Source organism: Panthera tigris, chromosome A2 (assembly GCF_018350195.1).
Source record: "Panthera tigris isolate Pti1 chromosome A2, P.tigris_Pti1_mat1.1, whole genome shotgun sequence".
NCBI classification, from domain to species: domain Eukaryota; kingdom Metazoa; phylum Chordata; class Mammalia; order Carnivora; family Felidae; genus Panthera; species Panthera tigris.
This window is the reverse complement of record NC_056661.1, coordinates 16315114-16338336: the sequence shown is the minus strand read 5'-3', so window position 1 is coordinate 16338336 and position 23223 is coordinate 16315114. Positions and strand designations below refer to the sequence as shown.

Here is a 23223-nt window from a genome sequence, read left to right as displayed (position 1 = left end):
ATGAGGCCCATCAAGGAGGCCAGTGAGGCTGGAGCCCCTTTAGTGAGGAGGGGAGGGATTGGAAAGGGTCAGAGGGTCCTGGGCTAATGGTGTAATGTCAGTTCCTAGGTTTGTTTGTTTGTTTATTATTATTTTTTTAGAGAGAGAGGATACAAGTGAGTGAGGGGGAGAGAGAGAGAGAGAGAGGAAGGGGAGAGAATTCTCGTGAACACCCGATGCAGGGCTTGAACTCATGAACCATGAGATCATGACCTGAGCTGAAGTCAGTTGCTTAACAACTGAGCCACTCAGATACCCCATTTCGTAGGTATTTTAAAAATGTGCGTGGCTATCATTAGTGGAATCGCTTGTTTTCTATTATATTTTCTAATTTGTGATTGCTGCAGGATAGAAGTTATTGACTTTGTATATTGATCTTTTCTCCCAGCCCTCTTAGTCTATTTTCTTATAGTTTTATTAATTTTTCAGTTGGTTCATTTGGATTTGTTTTGGAAGGCAAGTGCCTTCTGTATCTTCCTACCTGCATATGACTCAGTTTCTTCCTTTCTTTCCCTCCTTCCACTTCTCTTCTCCTTGCCTCCCTATGCTCTCCTCACCTCCTTCCTTTCCCCTTTTACCTTCCCTCCTCTCCCCTCCCTTCCCCACTCTTCACATTTAATTCCCTCCTTCCCCTGCTTTTTCTTCTTCTCCCCACTTTCCTACTTTCCACCTCATAAAAATGAGAATCTAAATTTTCAAAAGAGACTTGATGAGAGGTATCTCCATCATGTACCTTTGATGCCCCCCCCCCCGGGGTAGGGGCAGAAGGCTTTGTCCCCAGATGGAACCTGGATGTGGATGTGGGGACCGGGAGGGTCATACACAGACTCCAGAAGGGGAAGTCAAAAGAATGTCTGTGACAATCAGAAGAGGCTTTGTGATAGGGAACAGAACACTGATGTCATGTGGCTCTGAGTATAAAGGAGACTAGTAGATGGCTGTTCCTCAGGAGTCCAGATGTCAGATGGCTTTGGTGGGTACAGCCAGGACCTATATTTCACTCCTCTGTGCTCTGCCATCCTCAGGGTCAGAAAATGTGTCTTCCCACCTGGATTTCTTTTTCAAGATTGTTTTGGCTATTTGGGGTTCTTAAGTTTCCATATGAATTTTAGAATAGGCTTTCCTATTTCTGCAAAAGAAGTCACTGAGATTTTGGTAAGGATTCCACTGAATCTTCAGATTGCGTTGGATAATATTATCATTTTAACAAGACTGCATTAAGTCTTCCAGTCCATGAATAGAGGATGTCATTCTGTTTACTTAAAGTCTCTAATTTCCTTAAGCAGTGTTTTATAGTTATCATTGTACAGTTGTTTCACCTCCTTGCTTAAATTTATTTATTCCTAAGTATTTGTATTCTTTTTGATGCTGTTGTAAATGGGATTGTTTTCTTAATTTCATTTTTTAAAAAAGTTTATTTATTTCGAGAGAGACAGAGTGTGAGTGGGGGAGTGTCAGAGAGAGAGGAGAGAGAGAGAGAGAGAGAGAGAGAGAGAGAGAGAGAGAATCCCAAGCAGGCTCCATGTTGCTCCAACCCACAAAGCCATCAGATCATGACCTGAGCAGAAACCAAGAGTCAGATGCTTAACCAACCGAGCCACCCAGGCGCCCCTCTTACTTTCCTTTTTGATTGTTCACTGTTCGTGTATGCATTAGAGAATAGATATTTGTGGTTGATTTTGTATCCTACAACTTTTCTGAATTTGTTTATCATTGCTAACAGGTTCTTCTTTTTTGTGAAACCTTTATGGTGAGATCATGCCATCTATGAACAGAGATAATTTTACTTCTTGCCAATTTGGGTGCCTTTATTTCTGTTTCTTGCCTAATTGCTGAGGCTAGACCTTTCAGTACTACGTTGAATAGAAGTGGTGAAAGTTGGCATCCTTGTTTTGTTCTTGATCTTAGGCGAAAGCTTTTAATCTTCCACCACTGAGTGTGATGTTCACTGTAGGTTTTCCATATATGGCCTTTATCATACTTAGGACATTTCTCTCTATTCCTAGTTTACTGAATGTTTTTATCACGAAAAGGTGTTACATTTTGTGGAATCCTTTCTTGCATCTCAATTGAGATGTCCCCTTAAGGACAATTTTTATTATCTGCCTTTTTCCCCTGTGCATTTCTTGTTTCTTTGCAGGTCTTGCAATTTTTTCACTGAAAGGCAGACAGCAGGTAATATATTGTAGCGAATCTGGACACTGGTTCTGTGCCCCCCGGCCCCACCCCGGACTTATGGTCATGTCGTTTGTTTGGTCATTTGTTTATTTGTTTAGTGACTTGGGTAAGATAATTCTGTGAAGTCTATTTCCCTTCCATTTTGCAGTCTCTGAGATATCCTCGCTCAGATTCCTGCACCCCCCCCCCCCGCCTTATTTTAGGGTTGATTCCTGAATCAGCATAAGCCACTCATTGGTCAATGGTCGTGTGTAAACCCCTTTAGTCAGTTTTATTTTCGCTATTGACTGTTGAATATGTGTGTTTATCTTGGAGACTGCTTTCACAGCTTAGGGAATTTACTTTTCCCCTACATGTTCAGCCAGGGACTAGTAGCTTGGGAGTTCCTTGTCCATTCACTCCCTAGAAGACATAGTTTGTGCACAGTGGTGTGTGCATGGTCTTTCTGGCTCTCTCTAGTTTTCTTTCTAGTTTTCTGAACTAGTTTTCTCTGTTAAACTTCCAGCCGGTCTACCATTTCACTTGTCGCTGCCAGTGTTATGGAGCTATCAACCCTCTCTTACTTGCTAATCAGGAAGATCTCTCTGTTTTAAACAACTCCCTGAGGCACGAATTTCTCTACGTCTGTTCCAAATAAATTCAGTTATTTCAGACAGAGCTGCAGTGCCCTCCTTGCAGCCTGCCTGTCCCCCTGGGCAGAATGTTTGTGTTGCTGCTGCACCAGAGCCGAGGATGGGGGGGGGCAGCCTGCTTCTCCTCGAGTGAAACTCCTGATCCGTGAGTGGGCGCTGGGAAACAGATGGAATCCATGGGGCTTCTCACTGGCCCTTCCCCAGGCGGAACCTGTGTCCTGTGAGTGAGCTGGGATGGGGCACCCGAAGCCCCAGTGCTCTCAGCCTTCTGTGCCTGGGGTTGACCTTCTGCCCTGTGAGTAGGAGCAAAGTGTGGAAAGGGAGCTCCAGTCCTCCTGGGCATGCCTGTTGGAACAGGGCTTCTGCAAATGGACTTTGGGGAAGGAGAGACACGAGCTACCTCCTTCTTCTGAGGTGAAATCTTAGCTGGGGGAGAAGGAGATCCCGTTGTCTTGGCCGCTTATTCATAGCAGAGTTCCATAAAATGGAGCTAAGGAGGGGGGATGAGAGCTGGTTAGGGCTCAAATGCCATAGGCTCCTGCTGTTCTTACCAAGTTTTGTAGATTTTCTCGTATAAATATTTCTCGGTGTTTTGTATGCCCATAGGATTTTTCCAGACACCTGACATCATGGTTTTTAAAAAATAACTTTCACCAGTTAAGTAGCTTTTTCTCTAGAGGGAGAATCAACCAGATTCTTCACGAAGCCATTCTGGAAGTCCAAACTCCAAGTTTTAAAAAACTCGAAACATTTGCCAACTTTCAAGACATTTTTCTGTTATTCTAATTTCTGTTATGATCTGTATCTGCATGATGTAATTTGTATAGTCTCAGTTCTTTAAATTTCTGACCACTTCTTTAATGGCCCATAATGCAGTCTGTCTTGGTGTATGTTTCACAAATACTGGGCAAAAAAGTGTATCCTGCTGTTGCTAGGATAGAATATCTATAAATGTCCATTAGGTCTAACTCATTGATAGTATTTTGCAGATCTTATGTATGCTTACTAGTTCTCTGTGTACTCGTTCTATCAGTTTTTTAGAAAGACATGTTGAAGTTCCAGATTCTAATTTTGGTTAGGTTGTCTTTTTCTCCTTGCTCTGTAAATTCTGAGCTCTGTTGTTTAGGTGTATTTAGGTACATACGCATTTAGAATTTTGTTTATCATCTGTAATTAATGTCTCTGCTTATCCCTGATAATATCCTTTGCTCTGAGGTTGGCTTTGGCTGTTGGTAATAGAGCCACTCCTTTGTTTAGCCAGTGTTTGCACCATATATCATAGTCCATCCTTTTCCCTATAACCTCCCTGTTTTTATATTTAAGCTGTGTTCTTATTTAAAAAAAATTTCTTTTTAATGTTTATTTGTTTTTGAGACAGAGAGAGACAGAGCATGAACGGGGGAGGGACAGAGAGAGAGGGAGACACAGAATCTGAAGCAGGCTCCAGGCTCCGAGCTGTCAGCCCAGAGCCCGACGCGGGGCTCGAACTCATGGACGGTGAGATCATGACCTGAGCCGAAGTCGGACGCTTAACCGACTGAGCCACCCAGGCGCCCCAAGCTGTGTTTTTATATATTTGAGCTGTGTTTTTTTAAAAAAAAACCCAGTTTGAGTGTCTTAATTCACATAATAGAAGCTTTCATTCGAGGCACCTGGGTGGCTCAGATGGTTGAATGTCCAACTCTCGATCTCAGCTCAGGTCTTGATCTCAGGGTTGTGAGTTCAAGTGCCATGTTGGGCTCCACGCTGGGTGTGGAACCTACTTAAAAAAAAAAAGAAGCATTGGGGCGCCTGGGTGGCTCAGTCGGTTAAGCGGCCGACTTCGGCTCAGGTCACGATCTCGCGGTCCGTGAGTTCGAGCCCCGCGTCGGGCTCTGGGCTGACAGCTCAGAGCCTGGAGCCTGTTTCAGATTCTGTGTCTCCCTCTCTCTCTGCCCCTCCCCCGTTCATGCTCTGTCTCTCTCTGTCTCAAAAATAAATAAACGTTAAAAAAAAAAAAGAAGCATTAATTCATTTAATAGAACATTCGCCTTTCGTGTAAGTGTTGATATTGTTGGATTAAAATCTATCATGCCAATTGCTTTCTATTTGTACCATCTCGTTTCTCTTTTTCTCTGTTCCTGCTTTCTTTTAAATTAATGGAGTATTTTTTATGATTCTATTTTGTCTTTGCTCTGGTCTTATTGATAGTTATGTAACTGTTTTTCCTGATTTCCCTAGAGTTTACAGTATATATCTTTCATTAATTGCCCTTTTCTTTCAAATAATACTATTTGCTTTTCAGGAAGTGCAAGGACCTTATAACAGTATCCTCTCTATTCTTTCTCATTCCTGTATTAGTTTTCTATTGCTGTCTATGCTATAGTCAAATCATTTGGACGATAGCTAATGTTTTTTGCATCAGAAGTTATGTCAAGCTGCTTTATACAGTTCTTGTGCTGTTCAAAGTTAAACTAAGCAAGATATGCATGCCCACACAAATTTGCAGTGAATATATTTTCTGAGCTCTCTGCTATCATTCCAGAAGCAGTTTCTGGACCTCTGCGTAAGTGCCACAAAGGAAATTTACATATTTCAAACCCATTTAACTGTAAAGTCGAGGGGCTTGCACCTCAACTCCAGTGAAGTGATTAATTTGCAATGTAATGACATGATGAAAGGCAAGTATCAAGAGAAAAACTTAAAATAGCTCATTAAAGCCTTCCAAGGGAAGAATATGCTTGAAGCTATAGGTCCATGGATTAATATCAGCATTTGGCAACGCTGCATGAAAAGCCATTTTAAAAATTAAATGCATAAAATATTATAGATCACCATTAACAGAAATATGCAATTGATTTTGATGATAGAGAACACTAGTTTTTTTTTATTTTGTTATTTTATGAGTATATTGTTAAATTGGCTTGCATACAATAACCAGTGCTCATCCCAACAAGTGCCCTCCTCAATGCCCATCTCCCATCCCTGCCCCCCCCCGCCATCCACCCTCAGTTTGTTCTCTGTATTTAAGAGTTTCTTGTGGCTTGCCTCCTTCCCTCTCTGTTTATAACTATTTTTTCCCCTTCCCTTCCCCCATGGTCTTCTGGTAAGTTCCTCAAGATCCACATATGAGTGAAAACATATGATATCTGTCCTTCTCTGACCGACTTAGTTCACTCAGCATAATACCTTCCAGCTCCATCCACGATCCTGCAAACAGCATGATTTCATTCTTTCTCATTGCCAAGTAGATCCCATTGTAGATATAAACCACATCTTCTTTATCCATTCATCAGTTAATGGGCATTTAGGCTGTTTCCATAATTTGGCTATTGTTGAAAGCACTGCTATAAACATTGGGGTACACATGCCCCTATGTATCACCACTCCTGTATCCCTTGGGGAAATTCCTAGTAGTGCTGTTGCTGGGTCATAGGATAGTTCTATTTTTAATTTTTCGGGGAACCTCCACACTGTTTTCCAGAGTGGCTGCACCAGTTTGCATTCCCACCAATGGTGCAAAAGGGTTCCCGTTTCTCTACATCCTTGCCAGGCTCTGTAGTTTCCTAATTTGTTCATTTTAGCCACTTTGATCCATGTGAGGTGGTATCTCAATGTGGCTTTGATTTGTATTCCCCTGATGAAGAGTGATGTTGAACATCTTTTCATGGGTCTATTGGCCATCTGGATGTCTTCTTTGGAAAAGTGTCTATTCACGTCTTCTGCCCATTTCTTCACTGGATTATTTGTTTCTTGGGTGTTGAGTTTGCTAAGTTCTTTGTGGATTTTGGATACTAGCCCTTTATCTGATATGTCATTTGCAAATATCTTTTCCCATTCCACTGGTTGCCTTTTAGTTTTGTTGATTATTTCCTTTGCAGTGCAGAAGCTTTTTATCTTAATGAGGTCCCAATAGTTCATTTTTGCTTTTAATTCTGTTGCCTTTGGAGATGTGTCAAATAAGAAATTGCTGTGGCTGAGCTCAAAGAGGTTGTTGCCTTCTTTCTCCTCTAGGGTTTTGATGGTTTCCTGTCTCACATTTAGGTCTTTCATCCATTTTGAGTTTATTTTTGGAGAACACTAATTTTAAACCCAGTTAGGTAAATTGTTATTCTCCCCCCAGATAATCCCATTCTTCTCACTGGTAGATTTGTATGATAAAATATTATACCCAATTACTATTATTACTACATATTTTTTTAATTAAAAAAATGTTTTTTAATCTTTATTTATTTTTGAGAGAGAGACAGAGTGTGAGCAGGGGAGGAGCAGAGAGAGAGGGAGACACAGAATCCGAAGCAGGCTCCAGGCCCTGAGCTGTTGGCACAGAGCCTGACATGGGGCTCAAACTCATGAACTGTGAGATCATGACCTGAGCCCATGAACTGTGAGATCATGACCTGAGCCGAAGTCGGACCCTCAACCGACTGAGAGCCACCCAGGTGCCCCGATTATTACTATATTTTTATGGAAAAATTTTCTTCTTTTTATATAAAAGCCTACATAATATCCTCAGTTGTATCTCAAAATCCTAAAATATTTGCTCTCTGGCTCTTTATAGAAAACATTTATTGACTTCTGAATTAGAGTCTTCAAATATGTTCATCAGAGTATTTAAGATTCCCTGTGTGATAGTTCCAAACCTCATGTCATATCTGCATCTAGTTCTGTTGGTTGCTTTGTCTCTTGACACCATGTTGTTAATTTTCTTTTCATTGAGTGTCTCATCATTTTTTGTTAAAACTAGTCATTCTGTGTAGGCAAACAGAGACTTAAGTAAACACTGTGCTCAGAAATGGTCATGTCTTGGGGCACCTTGGTGGCTCGGTTGGTTAAGTGACCAACTTCAGCTCAGGTCATGATCTCAGGGTTCATGAGTTCGAGACCCGCATCGGGCTCTGTGCTGACAGCTCAGACCCTGCAGCCTGCTTCAGATTCTGTGTCTCCTTCTCTCTTTGCTCCTCCCCCCGCTCATGCTCTGTCTGTCTCTCTCCTTCAAAGATAAATAAAAATATTAAAAAGCAAAAAAAGAAATGGTCACGTCTTTTCTTTAGTAGAGAGTATCGAGACAGTCATGCCCAGTTTTGTTGTATGGTTACCCTCCGTGTGTACCAGGCTTGAAATTCTTCTGTTATTTTTTGCTTAGAGTGGTGGTTGATTCGTTGGATTGTTTCTCGGTGTCTGTTCCACACTCGGGACAGTCTTCTCTGTGCTCATGTGTCAAAGAGGGCGTCTTTCCACGCTTTTATCCCTCCTTTAGCAGTAAACTGCGGTTACTTGTTCCTGGACACTTGCTAGTCTAGTAGGGGAGGGAGGAGGTGGGACATTCTTTGTTTTTCTGGCTCAGCGCCTCACTGTCTGGCAGGTGCTATATTCTTGGCTCTCAGAGATGAGGCCTTCTCAGTGATCTTGACTCTCCCCCGGCATAGGTGAGAGAGTCTGATCTGGCTCCTTCCTTAGGGGTAGAAGTTGTTTTATGTTCTCTTCCTCTAGCTACAGTAGGCTTTAACTTGCGCTCTGAAAGGCAGGTCACAGAGTGGAGAGAGGGCCCCGGTGGAACCCAGTGCGCGACGTTTGGCACGCCAGTGGGGCCCCCAATCCGGGAGCCTCTTGTTCCGTCGCTCGCGCGCATGCGCAGACCCGTCCACCTGCCTCCGCGAGGGGAGCCGCGAAGGGGCGCCGTACCAGCCGGCTCATGGCGTCCCCCACTGGCGGCTCCCCGGGCCTCCTACTCTGGCTCCTGCTCCTCCAGCCACAGCTCAGTGGGGCGCGGGGCAGGTTGGCGCCATCCCCACTCTCCCCTTCGCCCTTGGGAGGCGGCCACGAGGACCCCGATGCCACCGTGTGGAGGGTTGCGGGACCGTCTACGCCCCCCGAGCCCCAAGAATCTGTCCCAGTCTCCCAGTTGGTGGGATTGATCCCAGGTGACACTTGGCGTTGGGGGCCCTGGGCAGGTGGCTGAGGCACCAGAGTGGGAACCAGCGCTCTTGGGGAGTGTGGGGGAGCCAGGGTCCCTCCACCTCCCCCCCCCCCCCCCCGGGGTGTGGTCTGAGGAATGCAGCACCGCTTGTGGAGTCTGAGCGGGATGCCACTCGGCCTCGCGGGTACGTGGCCTGGGGACGTCATAACACCGTCCTGGAGTCAAGGAGGCCGTGGCCTTCTCACGTGTCCAAGGGGCACCTGGGCCTTTCCTGGGAAGCCTGGGGAGCAGGGCCTGTTTCTATGAGGTTCTTCCTCCTGCGCTGTTCTCACCCCAGGGTGTGGCCAGGTAAATGCGAAAATCTTGGGAGGACAGGAGGCTGAAGACGGGAAGTGGCCCTGGCAGGTGAGCGTGAGGATCAGAGGCAAGCACGTGTGCGGAGGTTCCCTCATCACACAGCAGTGGGTACTGACTGCAGGCCACTGTATTTTAAGGTGAGGAGTGACAAGTGGAGACTTGAGAGGTTTTGGTTTTTTTTTAAATTTTATTTTAGAAAGAGAGTGCACTAGGGGGGAGAGGGGCAGTTGGGGGGTGGGGAGAGAATCCCAAGCAGACTCAACGCTCAGCGCAAAACCCTGGGCAGTGTGGGGGGGGGGGAGGGGGGAGGGGGGAGGGGGACAATCCCACCCCCCTTAGGATCAAGACCTGAGCCAAAATCAAGAATTGGATGCTCAACAGACCGACCCACCCAGGCACCCTGAGACTTGAGAGTTTTGAAGCCAGTCCTGCTCTCCTCAAATACCTAGTAGGTTCTGTTGCCCTGGCAAGTTGGCAGAACCCAAGCCCAACCCAACCCAGCCAAAGCATACCCACTAAAAATGGGCGGGGTCTGCGCTGGGAGTGTGGTTACCAGGAATACTAATTCCGAGAACAAAACCAATCGTTTGGATGAGCAGACCAGTTTTGAGAGTCGGTAAGGAGGGATTCCTGGTGTTGGGCCAGTGGAGAGAGTGGCGAGGGAGGTTGGGACCATACTGGGAGACATCTGCCATGTGTGGAAAAGGCACACGGGATGCTTCCTGGGGTCTCTGTGAGGGGGCACATCTTCTTCTCTCCCACAGCCGTTTCCACTATGATGTCAAAATGGGAGATCGGAGTGTCTATAAAGAAATTACAAGTGTGTTGGTCCCCGTCCGAGACATCATTGTCCACCCTCAGCTCTCAGTAGTTGGAACCATTCAAAAGGACCTTGCCCTTCTCCAGCTCCTCTACCCTGTAAACTTCACCATGACCATCCAGCCTATATGCATCCCTCAGAAGACTTTCCGGGTGGAAGCTGGGACCACGTGCTGGGTGACCGGTTGGGGCAGAAAAGAAGAATATGGTGAGACTGTGAGGGCAGGAAGCCGACTCAGGAAGAGGGAGACAGCTTTAGCCCTGCATTAGGCAAACAGGCTAAAGAGGGGGACAGGGAAGCAGACGGCCTGGCAGAGGGGTGAGGGGACAGCGGTTTAGCAGCAGCCAGGGTGATGGTTCCTGATTGGCTTGGGGACACTGATTGAGGACTTTTGTTACAACACAAATATTTCATGGTAGCCATTTAGGAAAGGCACCGGTCCCGGGAACTGGAGCTACTCTCAGGAGAAGAAATACAGGGGTGAAATCTCTTTATGGAGATTCGTGAGGGACCATGCCTGGCTGGCTTGGGTTTTTTTTTTTTTTAGGTTCCCTGGGGACCGAGCCAGATGCTATGGAATTCTATTCAGGGTGGCTTTCTGCTCAGCAGGTGAGGAGTGGTTTGCCAGCCAGAGCTGTCCCTCTCTGAAAGTATCTTGGTGGTTAGGGAGCTTCCCGTCCTTTTGAGTACAGGCAGAGCCAGAAGGTCGCTGTTGCTGAGGCTATAGGGCCCCCATCTCTGGGAAGAGTCTGGACTGGTAACCCTGGGGCACATTCGAGAGTCTGTGATCCTGCTCAAAAGTAAGGATACGTTACTGCTGCACGGAATACCTGTCACGATTACCACTGATACTCAGGGTAACAGATGCCTGGTGATCATTTCTCAGGCTGGTAAGGCCTTGCCTCTTCCTGTCCAGATCGGTTCTTCTTTATCCTGTCTTGGTTTTAGTTCTTACCTCCTTTTAATCCCCGTGTCAACTTTGGGCCTCAGTTTCCTCCAGAGTCTAATGGGGACGATACCCACCGCCCTGCCTTTCTCAAAGGGGATTCTAGGTGCTTAGGGGCTTACTGTCCACCTGCGCACAACCACCCACTGCTGAGTTTCTTTACTTGTAGGTGGCGACCTTATTACCTCTGTTCTCCATGAGGTCGACCAAGACATCATCCACCATGAAAAATGTAATGAGATGATTCAGAAAGCCATGAAAACAACTAGGGATGTCGTATTGGAAGGAATGCTCTGTGGCTATAAAGGTGCAGGAAAGGATTCGTGTCAGGTAAGTTCATGGACCCTTTCCTACCTCTGTATCGAGGTTGTTCCCTCCCAGTTTCCTCATTCGCAAGTGGCACGGCCTCCTCCTCCCTCGTGACTCCCCTGAGCTGGCCTGGCCTGTTTCTTCAGAGGGGAGCAGCCCTTGCTGGCCTGGGGGCACTGCCACGGTGTGGGGAAGCTGGGGCAGGTAACGCTAATACCAGAAGTTCCTTTAATTGAGTTCCTCCTCTGTGGCACTTACGGTGTGAGCCAGTGTGGGTATTGACCCCCAATAGCTCTGTGAAGCCACATCATAACCCCGCGGCATAGACATCGTAGCGATTATACAGATGAGGTGAGGTCCAAAGATGTCAGCTCCAGGTTCCCCCGTGGGTGCTTGCAGGACTCCTAGAGGATGAGTGTTTGGGTTTCTTGGAAAGAGAACAGCATTGTAGGGAGAGGGATCAGCATGTGGAGCAGCTCAGAGGTCCCAGGGAACGTGTCACATTTAAGGGAATGTTTTCCAGGTCTGGACCAAATGAGGTGGCAAATGTGGCCAGAGAAGAGGGTTGGAGTCAGAGTACGCGTGGCCTGGGGTGCTGGTCCAAGTTTCTAGACGCCGTCTGGGCAGGACTGTGGGCTAGACGTTTGTTTCCATCATCTAGGCGATGGTGCTGAGTCCCGAGCGGGACGTGGGGGACGAGGGGGTGAAGGAGGTGTGTCCGACATTGAATCATGAGCTCTGGGTGACTGAGTGCCGTTGAGGGAGGGGGCTCGGGAGAGGTTAGGAGGGCTGTCTGTTTCTGTCTGAGCTGGTTGGTGCGGGTCCACCAGAGTGGGTCTGGGAAGGACGTGCGGTGGTCTGGGTGAGGTGGGGGTATACGGGATGTCTGGGAGGGGATCTTCAAATATGGAGGCAGCTGGCTATATGGGTTAGGAGTCCTAGAGAAACTGTTAGCTAGATAGATGGATTGAGGGGGCTGCCAAGAAGAGGTGATATTCCAAATGTTTTCACAGCCACTGTGGTTTGCGCAGTGACCAGTTAAAATATTCTCCTGAGGATACTAAAGTTTTCCCATTAACTTTTCTATTTTTTTCAAAAAGGTTTTTAATTTTAAGTAATCTCTACACCCAGCATGGGGCTTGAACTTACAACTCCAAGATCAGGAGTTGTATGCTCCACCGATGGAGCCATCCAGGTGCCCCTGCCCATTAACTTTTCAGTTCTTAGTTCTCATATTTGCAGAAAGCTGGGCCTGATAGGTGCCTGGGGGAAGGTCCCCATGTGCCTGAGCCCCTGGTGCCTTGCAGGGCAGTGAGCCTGCTCTGACTTGGATGGCCTTCCATGCCTGTTTGTTTCTTTCTCTTTCTACAGGGAGACTCTGGGGGTCCTTTGGTCTGTAAATTTAAGGACACATGGGTCCAGGTGGGACTCGTGAGCTGGGGCTTAGGCTGTGGTCGTGGAAATGTGCCTGGAGTTTATACAGACATTGCTGCCTACTCTAAGTGGATAGTTGAAGTGATAAACCGGGCTGCCTCTTTGTATCCAGTGGTGTTCCTCATTCCACTTCTGTGCCTGGTGCTGCCCCTGGGCATCCTCGTGGCCCCGTGATCACCGCCGCCCACTCCCCTCCTGTTTTTGACTCTCACCCGAGGCCTGTCCTCCAACCTCCCCCTCCTCCTCATTGCCCTTTCCTCCAATGCTGGTTGGGATCCACTGACCCTGTAGAGAGCTACCCAGTAGAGAGTGGCAGTAAGCCCGGAGCCCTGAAAGTGTCCCAGCCTGATGCCCCAGTCACCTGCCTCGGCCACACCCACACCTTGGCTGTGCTCTGCCTGCCGGGAAGGAGGGAGTACAGGCATCCCAGCCTGAGAGCCAGCCGACCTGCCAGCTGGAGCCCGGTGCTTCCCTGACGCCTTGGAGAGCCTCTACCAAAGAAGAGACCTCGTGAGCAGTGAGACAGCATTCGACCTGGCTGTGGTCTCAGGCTTTCACCTGAGAGTGAGCTTGGTGATTATGCAGACAGAGCCAGGCGGTGTCACCACGGCCCTGCTGAGGTCTGAGGCCTGGGGGTTCCACATCTGACCCAGGTGTCTGGGACTGGGCGAAGTTCCCCCCTACCCAATGCGGATCCACCTGGATCCTGCTGGGGCAGCCCCGCGATGGGGCCCCCTTTCTTGAGTACCCAGTGGCCACATCCAGGCTCACCCCAAGTCGTGTGGAGGCACCGAGTGTGGAAATCTTAGATGTCAACTGAATAAATGTTTGAAGAGTTGCTTTTGTGTTCTGTACGTCTCCTGGTCTGGGCTGTGGGGGACACTGAGAAGTTATCTCACATTTAACTTAGGAGTGTGTTGATGTTGCTTTAAAACATTTCTTTAGGGGTGCCTGGATGGCTCAGTCGGTTGAATGTCCGACTTTGGCTCAGGTCATGATCTTGCAGTTTTTGAGTTCAAGCCCCACATTGGGCTCTGTGCTGACAGCTCAGAGCCTGAAGCCTGTTTCAGATTCTGTGTTTCCCTTTCTGCTCCTCCCCTGCTTGCATTCTATGTCTCTCTCTCAAAAATAAATAAACATTAAAAAAAAATTTAAAACAGGAGAGGCAGAGAGAGAGGGGGACACAGAATGCGAAGCGGGCCCCAGGCTATGAGCTGTCAGCACAGAGCCCGACGTGGGGTTCGAACTCATGGACTGCAAAATCAATACCTGAGCTGAAGTCGGATGCTCAGCCAACTGAGCCACCCAGGCGCCCACATGATGCTTTTTAAACCCTAGAGAGGGGGGGGGCCTCGACTCGAGTTTGACAGATGGTTCTAGCTCTTGGGTCCTGCTGCTGTGCCCCTCATGGCCACCAGCAGCTCTGCAGGGACCTTTGTAGTTGAATTTGCTGGCCGTTGCTTCTAGGGAGGAGGAAGTGAGAGAGAGTGGAAGCGAGAGAAAGGTCAGGACACTGCACCCAGTCTGCAACCCTTATTTTCTGCCTGTTTGTGCTGCTTCCCCTGGAGTTATGTAGAGCCTTGAGCACCAGGTTGCCTTGGCCTGTGAAGAGTGCCGGGCTAAGACTCAGCGAGAGGACAGGTTGAGTGCTTCCTGGGTCTCTGCTGGCTCACGTCCCGCATCATCTGTGGTCCCAAGAGTGGCTCTTTGTTCTGATGCAGAGATGCAGAGCACTTCCCTGCTCCAGATTTCCTTCCCTGTTCTTGAAACTTTGAGGTTCCTTTCTTTTAGGAGGAGATTAGAGCATTTTGCATGTGAGAAGAAAGTGCCAGGTGACTATTTAGGTGGATAAAGAAGGGGACTGGGGTAAAGACTGATAACTCTCCTCTGACACCTCTCATCCCTTAATAAAGCCTGTGTTTCCAAGCCTTCCACTAAGGGAGACACTAAGTTCTGTGTGCCTAAGCTCGTGTGGCACTAAGTCCTGGCCCATAAAATATAAACAGAAGTCTTGGGTGTGATTTGTGGGAAATGTCCTTAAATGGAGGACAAGCCCCTTCTTCAGATCTCTTTGCTCTCTCCTGGCTGGAGTGTGTGCACGGTAACGGGAGCTTGTGCGGGTGATATGGGACACAAGGAACAATGCTAAGGGCACAGAACAGGAATTTAGAAGGAACTTGGCTCCTTGGAGTTTGTAGCTCTGCCCTCACAGCTCTTTATGCAACAGAGAAATACACTCTTTTTTTTTTTTTTTTAATTAAGCCATTATTATCTTCAGTCTCAGTTACTCGTATAAAAACCTCATTCTAACTAATTCAGTTGGTGTCATCTGGACTTTTATTTCTGGATTTTTATGAATATAAACTTTTGAAGTCATTTATTTATTTATTTATTTATTTATTAACATTTATTTATTTTTGAGACAGAGAGAGACAGAGCATGAACGGGGGAGGGGCAGAGAGAGAGGGAGACACAGAATCGGAAGCAGGCTCCAGGCTCCGAGCCATCAGCCCAGAGCCCGACGCGGCGCTCGAACTCACGGACCGTGAGATCGTGACCTGAGCTGAAGTCGGACACTCAACCGACTGAGCCACCCAGGCGCCCCGAAGTCATTTATTTAGAAGGAATTCTTTCTAATTCCTACTTGACTATATACACCATTGCTTCCTTCTCTATTCAGTTTTTAAAATTGATAAGGTTAAAAGCTTATGTTGATGAATGACTGTTATCTCTTAATGTACTTCCGTATTGTTATTTATTGAGGTATAATTTATAGTAAAATGTACACACTGCAGTATAAAATTCTATGAGTTTTTTTAATGCTTATTTTTTATATTTGAGAGAGAGAGAGGCGGGGGGGGGGGGGGGAGGCAGAGCGTGAGTGGGGGAGGGGCAGAGAGAGCTGGAGACAGAATCTGAAGCAGGTTCCAGGCTCGGAGCTGTCAGCACAGAGCCCGACTAGGGGCTGGAACCCACGAACCGTGAGATGGTGACTTGAGCTGAAGTCGGACGCTCAACCGACTGAGCCATCCAGGCGCCCCAATTCTATGAGTTTTAAGAGAGGTATACCCCATGCCAACGTCTCCAAATCATGATTGAGAACGTTTGTATTAATCCAGAATGCTCTCTCATCTGTCCCTTTCTAATCAGCCCCTCCCAGAGATAACCACCATTCTGATTATCATCAGATTATTTGCATGTCATTAGACCTCGTATTGATGGAATAATATAGTCAATGCTCTTTTGTGTCTGGTTTCTTACCTTCCACGTGTTGTTTTTGAGATTCATTCATGTTGCTACATGTACCGTCAGTTCATTCCTTTTTATTGGTGAATAGCAATATTCTTGCATGAATATTCCACAGTTGGTTTATTCTGTTGGTGGACATTTGGGTTGTTGCCAGTCTGGGGCTACTATGAATGAAGCTGCTAGTAAACATTCTAATATAAGACTTTTTTGTATCTATACACTTTCACTTCATTTGGGAATAAACGTAGGAGCGGAACTGCTGGCTCATAAAATCGATGTATGGTTAACGTTATTGGAAATTGCAAAGACTTTTCCAAATTGGTTGTACCGTTTTACGCTAGTCCCAGCAACAAAGGAGAGTTCAGGTTGGTCCACATCTTCATCCGTCCTCGGTGTTTCTATTTGCCCAATTCTAATGGGTATGAGGTGGTATCTCATTGGGGTTTTAATTTGTGTTTCCCTGTAACTAATGATACTCAGCACCTTTTCATGTGCTATTGGTTATCTGCGTATCTTCTTTTGTGAAGTATGTTTTTAATTCTTTTGCCCATTTTTAACTAGGATGCTTATTATTATTATTTTTTTTTTATTGCTCAATTATAAGTAGTCTTCTTATGTTCTGAATAGAATCCTAAGTCTGTCACTTGCTTTTTTCACTTTTTAGCTGGGGGCTGTGAAGATTTTTCTTCTATTTTTTTCTTCCCTAAGCTTTATACTTTTAGCTTTTACATTTATGTTTGTGCTCTACAAATTCATTTGGGGGCATGGTATGGGATAAGGATCCAAGTATATTTTTCCATATCTTTAATGTTTATCCACTTCCAGTACCATTTGTTGAAAATACATTTATTTTCACATTGATTTGCATTGGTACTTCACCAAAAATTAATTGACAGTGTATATATGCATCTATTTATGGATTCTCTATTCAGTTCCCTATCTGTTTATTCTTTTTTAAATTTATAAAAAAAATTTTTATTTCGAGAGAGAGAGAGAGTGTGTGTGTGTGTGTGTGTGTGTGTGTGTGTGTGTGCGTGTGCAGGGGAGGGGCAGAGAAGAAGGGAGAGAGAGTCCCAGTCAGCCTCTGCACTGTCAGCATGGAGCCCTACTCAGGGCTGATCTCCTTGTGATCATGACCTGAGCTGAAATCAAGAGTCGGATGCTTAACCAACTGAGCCATCCAGGTACCCCCTTTTTGTGATTTGTATATTCTCACCCCAACTTTTCAGTGTTCTAATTACTGTAGCTTTTATAGGTAGTCATGAAATTTGGTAGCATTACACCTCCTAATTTGTTCACGTTTTTCAAGGTGGAGCTTTGTGTAGAAATTGACAAGCTGGTTCTAATCTGTGTATGGAAAAGTAAAGGATGTAGAATAACCAAAACAAAGAGCTACTGTACTTTAAGACTTACTATAAAAGTGTAATAATCAAGACAGTGTGGCATTGGCATGAGGGGGCAGACATATAAATCAGTGGAACAGGATAGAGTCTAGAAATAGATCTCTGCATATATGGCCAATTGATTTCAACAAAACTGCCAAGGCAATTCACTGTAGGAAAGATAGTCTTTTTAATAAATGATACGGGAAAAATAGGACATTCCTATTCAAGGAAAAAAAAAAAGCCTCAATCCTAACTTTGCATTATATGTAAAAATTAACTGAAAATGGATTAGAGAACTAAATGTAAAACCTACATCTAGAGAAACTTCTAGAGAAAACTTAGAAGAAAAGTCTTTGTGACCTTTGAGTTGGCAAAGATTCTTTATATAGGACACAAAAAGCATGCACTATACAAGAAAATCAATGATTGGATTTCATCAAAATGATTATATTCTGCTCTTTGAAAGACACTGAAAGACACCATTAAGAAAGTGAAAACAGAAGCCACAGAAAGAAAATAGGAAGAAAATAGAAAATAGGAGGAAAATAGCAGAAAGTCCACTCAAAGACTTACATATGAATGTTCATAGCATCTTTTATTGATAATAGCCAGAATCTGGAAACAATTCAAGTGTCTATCAACAGATAAATGCTAATCAATGAAATACTGCTTGGCAATCAAAAAGAATAAACTGCTGATAGAACTTCCATCCAAGAACATGGATGGAAATTCAAAAACATTATGTTGAGTGAAAGAAGCCAGACCCAACGAATACAGAGTTTTGATTCCATTTATATGAAGACCAAACAGGCACAACAGGTGATCGGTGGTTGCTTATGACGGATTTGAAGAGGGCCCAAATGCACCTTCCGGGGTTTTGAAATCGTATATAGCTTGATTGAGGTGGTAGTTATATGGACCTGTATATTTATTAAAACATTAGATTGTGCACTTAAGGTCTACGTATTTCACCATATGCAAATTTTTCCTCAGTTAAAAAATAGGTTAATGTGACACATTCTAGTTTGGCTCCGATGTCCATTCTCTTCCTCTTCCATAATACATGTCTTATGCAATGGCCTGATGTCTTAGGTCATTCTGGTGTTGTGCCTGCAAATATTTAACAAGCAGCTCTGTAGGGGGGAAAACCCTGATGTATAACATTTACAGATATCCACGGTGTAAATACTTCCACCATGGCTGATTTCGAGACACCAACATGACATTATTGAATCTGGAGTTGGGAAGAGATGTACACCGTTATATAGGAGTTCTACCATATAGCTACAGTAGACCTAATCTCAAGAGCACAGGTAATAATAAAACACAGGAAAATAACTAGGAAGTAATGAATTTTGAGTATTTACTACCTCTGTTTTGAGTGTGATTTCTTTAATGACAGCTTTTATAATTCAAATTTTAATAATGACCGTGTTTGACAGCCAGCTCATAAAAGTCCCGACAATTTGCAATCGGCTTTCGTGAGCCAGCTCCAGGATTCGCTGGGTCGTTTCTCCACGAGCAGATTCCGGGACAGGGATCCATGTTCAAGTAACCTATTAAGAGAGTTATTTTCAGGAAGAACCTGTATGGACGTGAGGGAAGCCAGATAGGAAAGGCAAAGGAGTTTAATAAGAATGTGATTAGAGGTGAAGTCTAGGCTCAGCATGATCCTGGAGTCTGCGTACATTAGAGAATCCATCCAGACCTAAGGCAAGGGAGACTGGGCTTTTGTGCCCTGCAACACCATGTCATTGGCCACAGGCTGACCGGAGGGATGGGAGGTAGGGAGGTAGGGAGGTAAGAATGCAACTCCTCGTCACCTTTTGTAATGTGGCTCCATGTGCTCAAGGGCAAGCCTCCTAAGAAGCTCCTATGAATTTCTAGCAGCAGTGCCCAGAGTAGTTGGGAGATAGGTACACCAAACAGGTAAAATGGATCCCAGGCAATCTGGGTTGATACCCACTTAAAAAGTGCCTTTCTCGGCTTCCCTTGAAGCTTAGGGTGCCCATGTATTTAAGTTATGTTCCATTAGATGTAAGAAGTAGTGTGCTGTTGGGGATGCCCTTCAAAGGGACACGGGTATGCATTTTGGCCCTGTCCCTTTCTCAAGGGAAGATAGAAAGTTGGAGGTGCCATCTTGGACTCAGAGATATGAGCCCATCTTAAGGGTGGCAGACCTCGATCAGGGCTCGATTTGGACTATTAAGTAAGAAATAAACTTTTTTTTTTAAACTGCTATATTTTGAGATAGCTCTGTTAACACACTTCAGCCCGTACCCAAACAAATACAGTGAGTAAAGAAATAAGTAATTGGGGCGCCTGCGTGGCTCAGTCGGTTGAGCGTCCGACTTCAGCTCAAGTCATGATCTCGCGGTTTGTGAGTTTGAGCCCCGCGTTGGGCTCTGTGCTGACAGCTCGGAGCCTGGAGCCTGCTTCAGATTCTGTGTCTCCTCCTCTCTCTGCCCCTCCCCTGCTCATGCTCCGTCTCTCTGTCTCTCAATAATAAATAAACGTTAAAAAAAATAAAAAAAAAAGAAACAAGTAATAACAAATACCTAAAATCATGACTGTGTAAAACAGTAATAATTTCTAATTTGTGGGCTTTTTTTTTTCTTTTTTCTTTTTTAAATCAAGACAGGACTAACCCCAACAAAATGAGAGAATGTATCAAGAAGAACAAGGAGGACATATCCACTGCACAAAAAATACAATTATTTGTACACGACCTGGTTGTCAATATAGGAAACCCCAAAAGAATCTACAAATTATTAAAATTGAAAATATAATTTGGTAAGATTGTTGAATAAAAGTATAATGTGGGGCACGTGGGTGGCTCAGTCGTTAAGCGTCCGACTTCCGCTCAGGTCATGATCTCTCAGTCCGTGAGTTCAGGCCCCGCATCGGGTTCTGTGCTGACAGCTCAGAGCCTGGAGCCTGCTTCGGATTCTGTGTCTCCCTCTCTCTCTGCCCCTCCTACACTCATACTCTGTCTCTCTCTGTCTCTCAAAAATGAATAATGTTAAAAAAAATTTAAATGGAAAATAAATGAAATTGAATTCCTACCTCACACTACAGATTAAAAAAAATGTGGATACAAGATGAAACATGAAAAACAAAACTTTAAAATCTTAGGGGAAAATAAAGGATGATGCCTTTAAGACCTCAGGATAGGGAAGGCTTTAAAAAAAATTTTTTTTAACATTTATTTATTTTTGAGACAGAGAGAGAGAGCATGAACAGGGGAGGGTCATAGGAAGAGGGAGACATAGAATCTGAAACAGGCTGCAGGCTCTGAGCTGTCAGCACAGAGCCCAACTCGGGGCTTGAACTCACTGACCGCGAGATCGTGACCTGAGCCGAAGTTGGACGCCCAACCGACTGAGCCACCCAGGCGCCCCGGGAAGGCTTTTTAAAACCAGACACAAAAACCATACATGATAAAGGAAAAGATTGCTATTTCTGACTACGTTAAAATTAAGAAGTTTTGCTCTTCAAAAGATGTAATAAAAAAAGATGTAATAAAGTGAAAAGACAAATCATGATAGATGATATTTGGAACACACATTACCCACAAAGGAGAACACGTAAAAAAAAAAAAAAAAGCTAAATGAGAAATACTTCAAAAGCAACCCAAATATAAAATTGGGTAGACGTTACAAACATTTTATAGAAAGAAAGCACAAATGGCCAGAAAAGATATGAGAATATACTCCAGGGAAATGCAAATGCAAACCATAACAAGGTATAATTTTATGCCCGCCATGTGGGAAAAGACAGAACCGTGGCAGTAGGTGTCGTGTAGAGTAACAGAGCCATAAACTGATGGTAGGAGTGTCGTTTGGTGAAATGAGTTTGAGAACTCGCATTATGAACCAAGAAATAAACATGAATACATTTCCACACGAATCATTGACATCCAAGGTCATTGCTCATTCTGGTGACACAGCTCATTCAAAAGACACACAATGAAGCAGACTTACTCGTCATCAAAAGTGAAAATATGCCAATACTATGCATGGAAAACTGGTTGTTCCGCTTTTTTGGAAAAGTAGAGTTGTTAAGAGTTAGCATTGTAGGACAGCGTAGGACTACGACCCCAGAGAGAAGGGGAACAAGGGTCCTGACTTCCTAAGCACAGGCAGTTTTCAGAAGGCACGAGGAAGGGAACCCAAACAGAACACGATGGCACCACGAAGTTAAGAGGACAGATTGGAACTCAGGAAGGCGAGGCATCTGGAGTTTGCAGGTCACAATACCGTAGAGCAGATGTTATCATACTACGCTTCGTGGGCCAATTCCACAATAGCCGGTTTTTGTACAGGGCTGAGAATGATGTACACATTTTTAAAGAGTTGCTTTTAAAAAAGAGAACCGCTCTGTCGGTTAAGCGTTTGACTCTTGATTTCGGCTCAGGTCATGATCTCACGATTGTGAGATCAAGCCCTGCGTTGGGCTCTGCCCTGGGGGTGGAGCCTGCTTGGGATTCTCTTTCTCCCTCTGCCCCTCCCCCCCCCCTCAAGGGGAAAAAAAATAATATGTGGCAGAGTCCACATGTGGCCTGCAAGGCCTCAAATATTTACTGTCTTTTACAGAGAAAGGTTGCTGATCCCTGCCGTATAGGATGGAGATATGCCAAGAAACAACTTCCAGAAATCTGCAGAACAACCCCTTTCGGTCTTTGGCTGAATACTAATCTACACATACACAGGTTAAATTTTCAGGAGGCTGGGCAAAGAACAACTGCCAGGGAGCTAGAAGAGGACCAACTCACAGAGTTCACACAGTGCTGGGAGGGTCAAGCTTCATCCACCCGGAGAAAGGACCTCGCTGAATACTCAGGCAATCAGGAGGTACCCCACAAGGCTCACACCTTAGTATTAAGGCTAAGGTAATCCTAGGATAAAGGCTACTCTAGACTCATCCTACAAAGTTTAAAAACCAGCTTCAAACGGACCAAGGTGGGCTGAAAGTAATTTAGCTGCCTGCCAAATTTCAACATTCCTTAAAGAAGGAAAATACAATTCAAATAGTCAGCAACATAACATTAATAGCCTTCAGTGTTCATTAAAAATTACTAAACCCATGCCTGGGAGGCAGAAGGAAATATTAGTGAAATCGAAGGCACAACAGTATAAACTATTCATACTGAAGCACAGATAAAAAAAGATTGAAACAAGTTATCAGACCATGATGAGTTGACCTTTGGGATATCAAATGGTCTTATGTGAGGAAATTGGAGTACAGAAGGTGGAGGAAAACTGGGAGCAGAAATACCTGAAGAAATGCTATTCTTCAAGAAAATTTGAAAAAATAGTTGCCGAAAAATTTTCCAAATTGATTAAAAACTAGAAGTCACAGATTCAGGAAGCACAGTGGACCCCAGGCCAACGCAAAGAAAACCACACTGCCAAACATAATAATTGAATTGCTATTCAAAACCTAGGGATAGAGTTTAAAAGCAGGGGGGAAAAGACATATTACTTACAGAGGAACAGAGATAAGAATGATTGGGGCACGTGGCTGGCCGAGTCAGTGGAGCATGTGACTCTTGATCTCAGGGTTGTGGGTTTGAGCCCCACACTGGGCGTGGAGATTACTTAAAAATAAAATGATAAGAATGATTGCAGACCACACCTCAGAAACAATGAGAGAAGATAGTAGGAAGAGGATCATCTTCAAATGTTGAAAGTCAGTGCAGAATTCTACATCAAATGAAAGTACCTTTCAAAAATAAAATTGAAGTAAAGACTTCTAAAAACCAAAGCTGAGAGAATTCCTTCCTGGGCTTCAAGAAATTCTAAGTTCTTCAGGCTGAAGGAAAATGATATCAGATGGAAACTGGTCTGTACAAAGAAATGCGTTGTCTGCCTAGAATGCCTGTTCAGCACACTGTCAGTGACTCATGGGGCGTCTGAGTTATCATCGTGGGATCCCCCCTGGGCACTGCCCCACAGAGTCTTGAAAGGGCGAAC

The 23223-nt window shown here is 44.9% G+C and overlaps 1 protein-coding gene across 2 annotated transcripts; it reads left to right on the top strand.

Moving 5' to 3' along the window:
• Positions 1 to 8443: 8443 nt before the first annotated feature.
• LOC122236640 (putative serine protease 42) lies at positions 8444 to 13452 on the top strand. 2 transcript variants are annotated; one of them, XM_042978775.1, is made up of 5 exons: positions 8444 to 8606; positions 9086 to 9242; positions 9870 to 10132; positions 11041 to 11201; positions 12552 to 13452. In XM_042978775.1, exons 1-5 carry the CDS (start codon positions 8459 to 8461, stop codon positions 12786 to 12788), a joined length of 966 nt encoding a protein of 321 aa, XP_042834709.1. In that variant the 5' UTR covers positions 8444 to 8458; the 3' UTR covers positions 12789 to 13452. The 2 variants fall into 2 exon arrangements, with proteins under 2 accessions (XP_042834709.1, XP_042834708.1); XM_042978774.1 differs by having other exon boundaries at positions 8455 to 8752.
• The last annotated feature ends 9771 nt before the right edge of the window (positions 13453 to 23223 follow it).

What these genes read in the sequence shown, in the direction of transcription:
- LOC122236640 (XM_042978774.1), top strand. Translation starts at nt 8,524, where the DNA reads ATGGCGTCCCCCACTGGCGGCTCCCCGGGCCTCCTACTCTGGCTCCTG. An exon ending in GTTGGTGGGATTGATCCCAG is followed by an intron (nt 8,753 to 9,085) that starts GTGACACTTGGC and finishes TTCTCACCCCAG; the next exon opens with GGTGTGGCCAGGTAAATGCG. An exon ending in CAGGAAAGGATTCGTGTCAG is followed by an intron (nt 11,202 to 12,551) that starts GTAAGTTCATGG and finishes CTCTTTCTACAG; the next exon opens with GGAGACTCTGGGGGTCCTTT.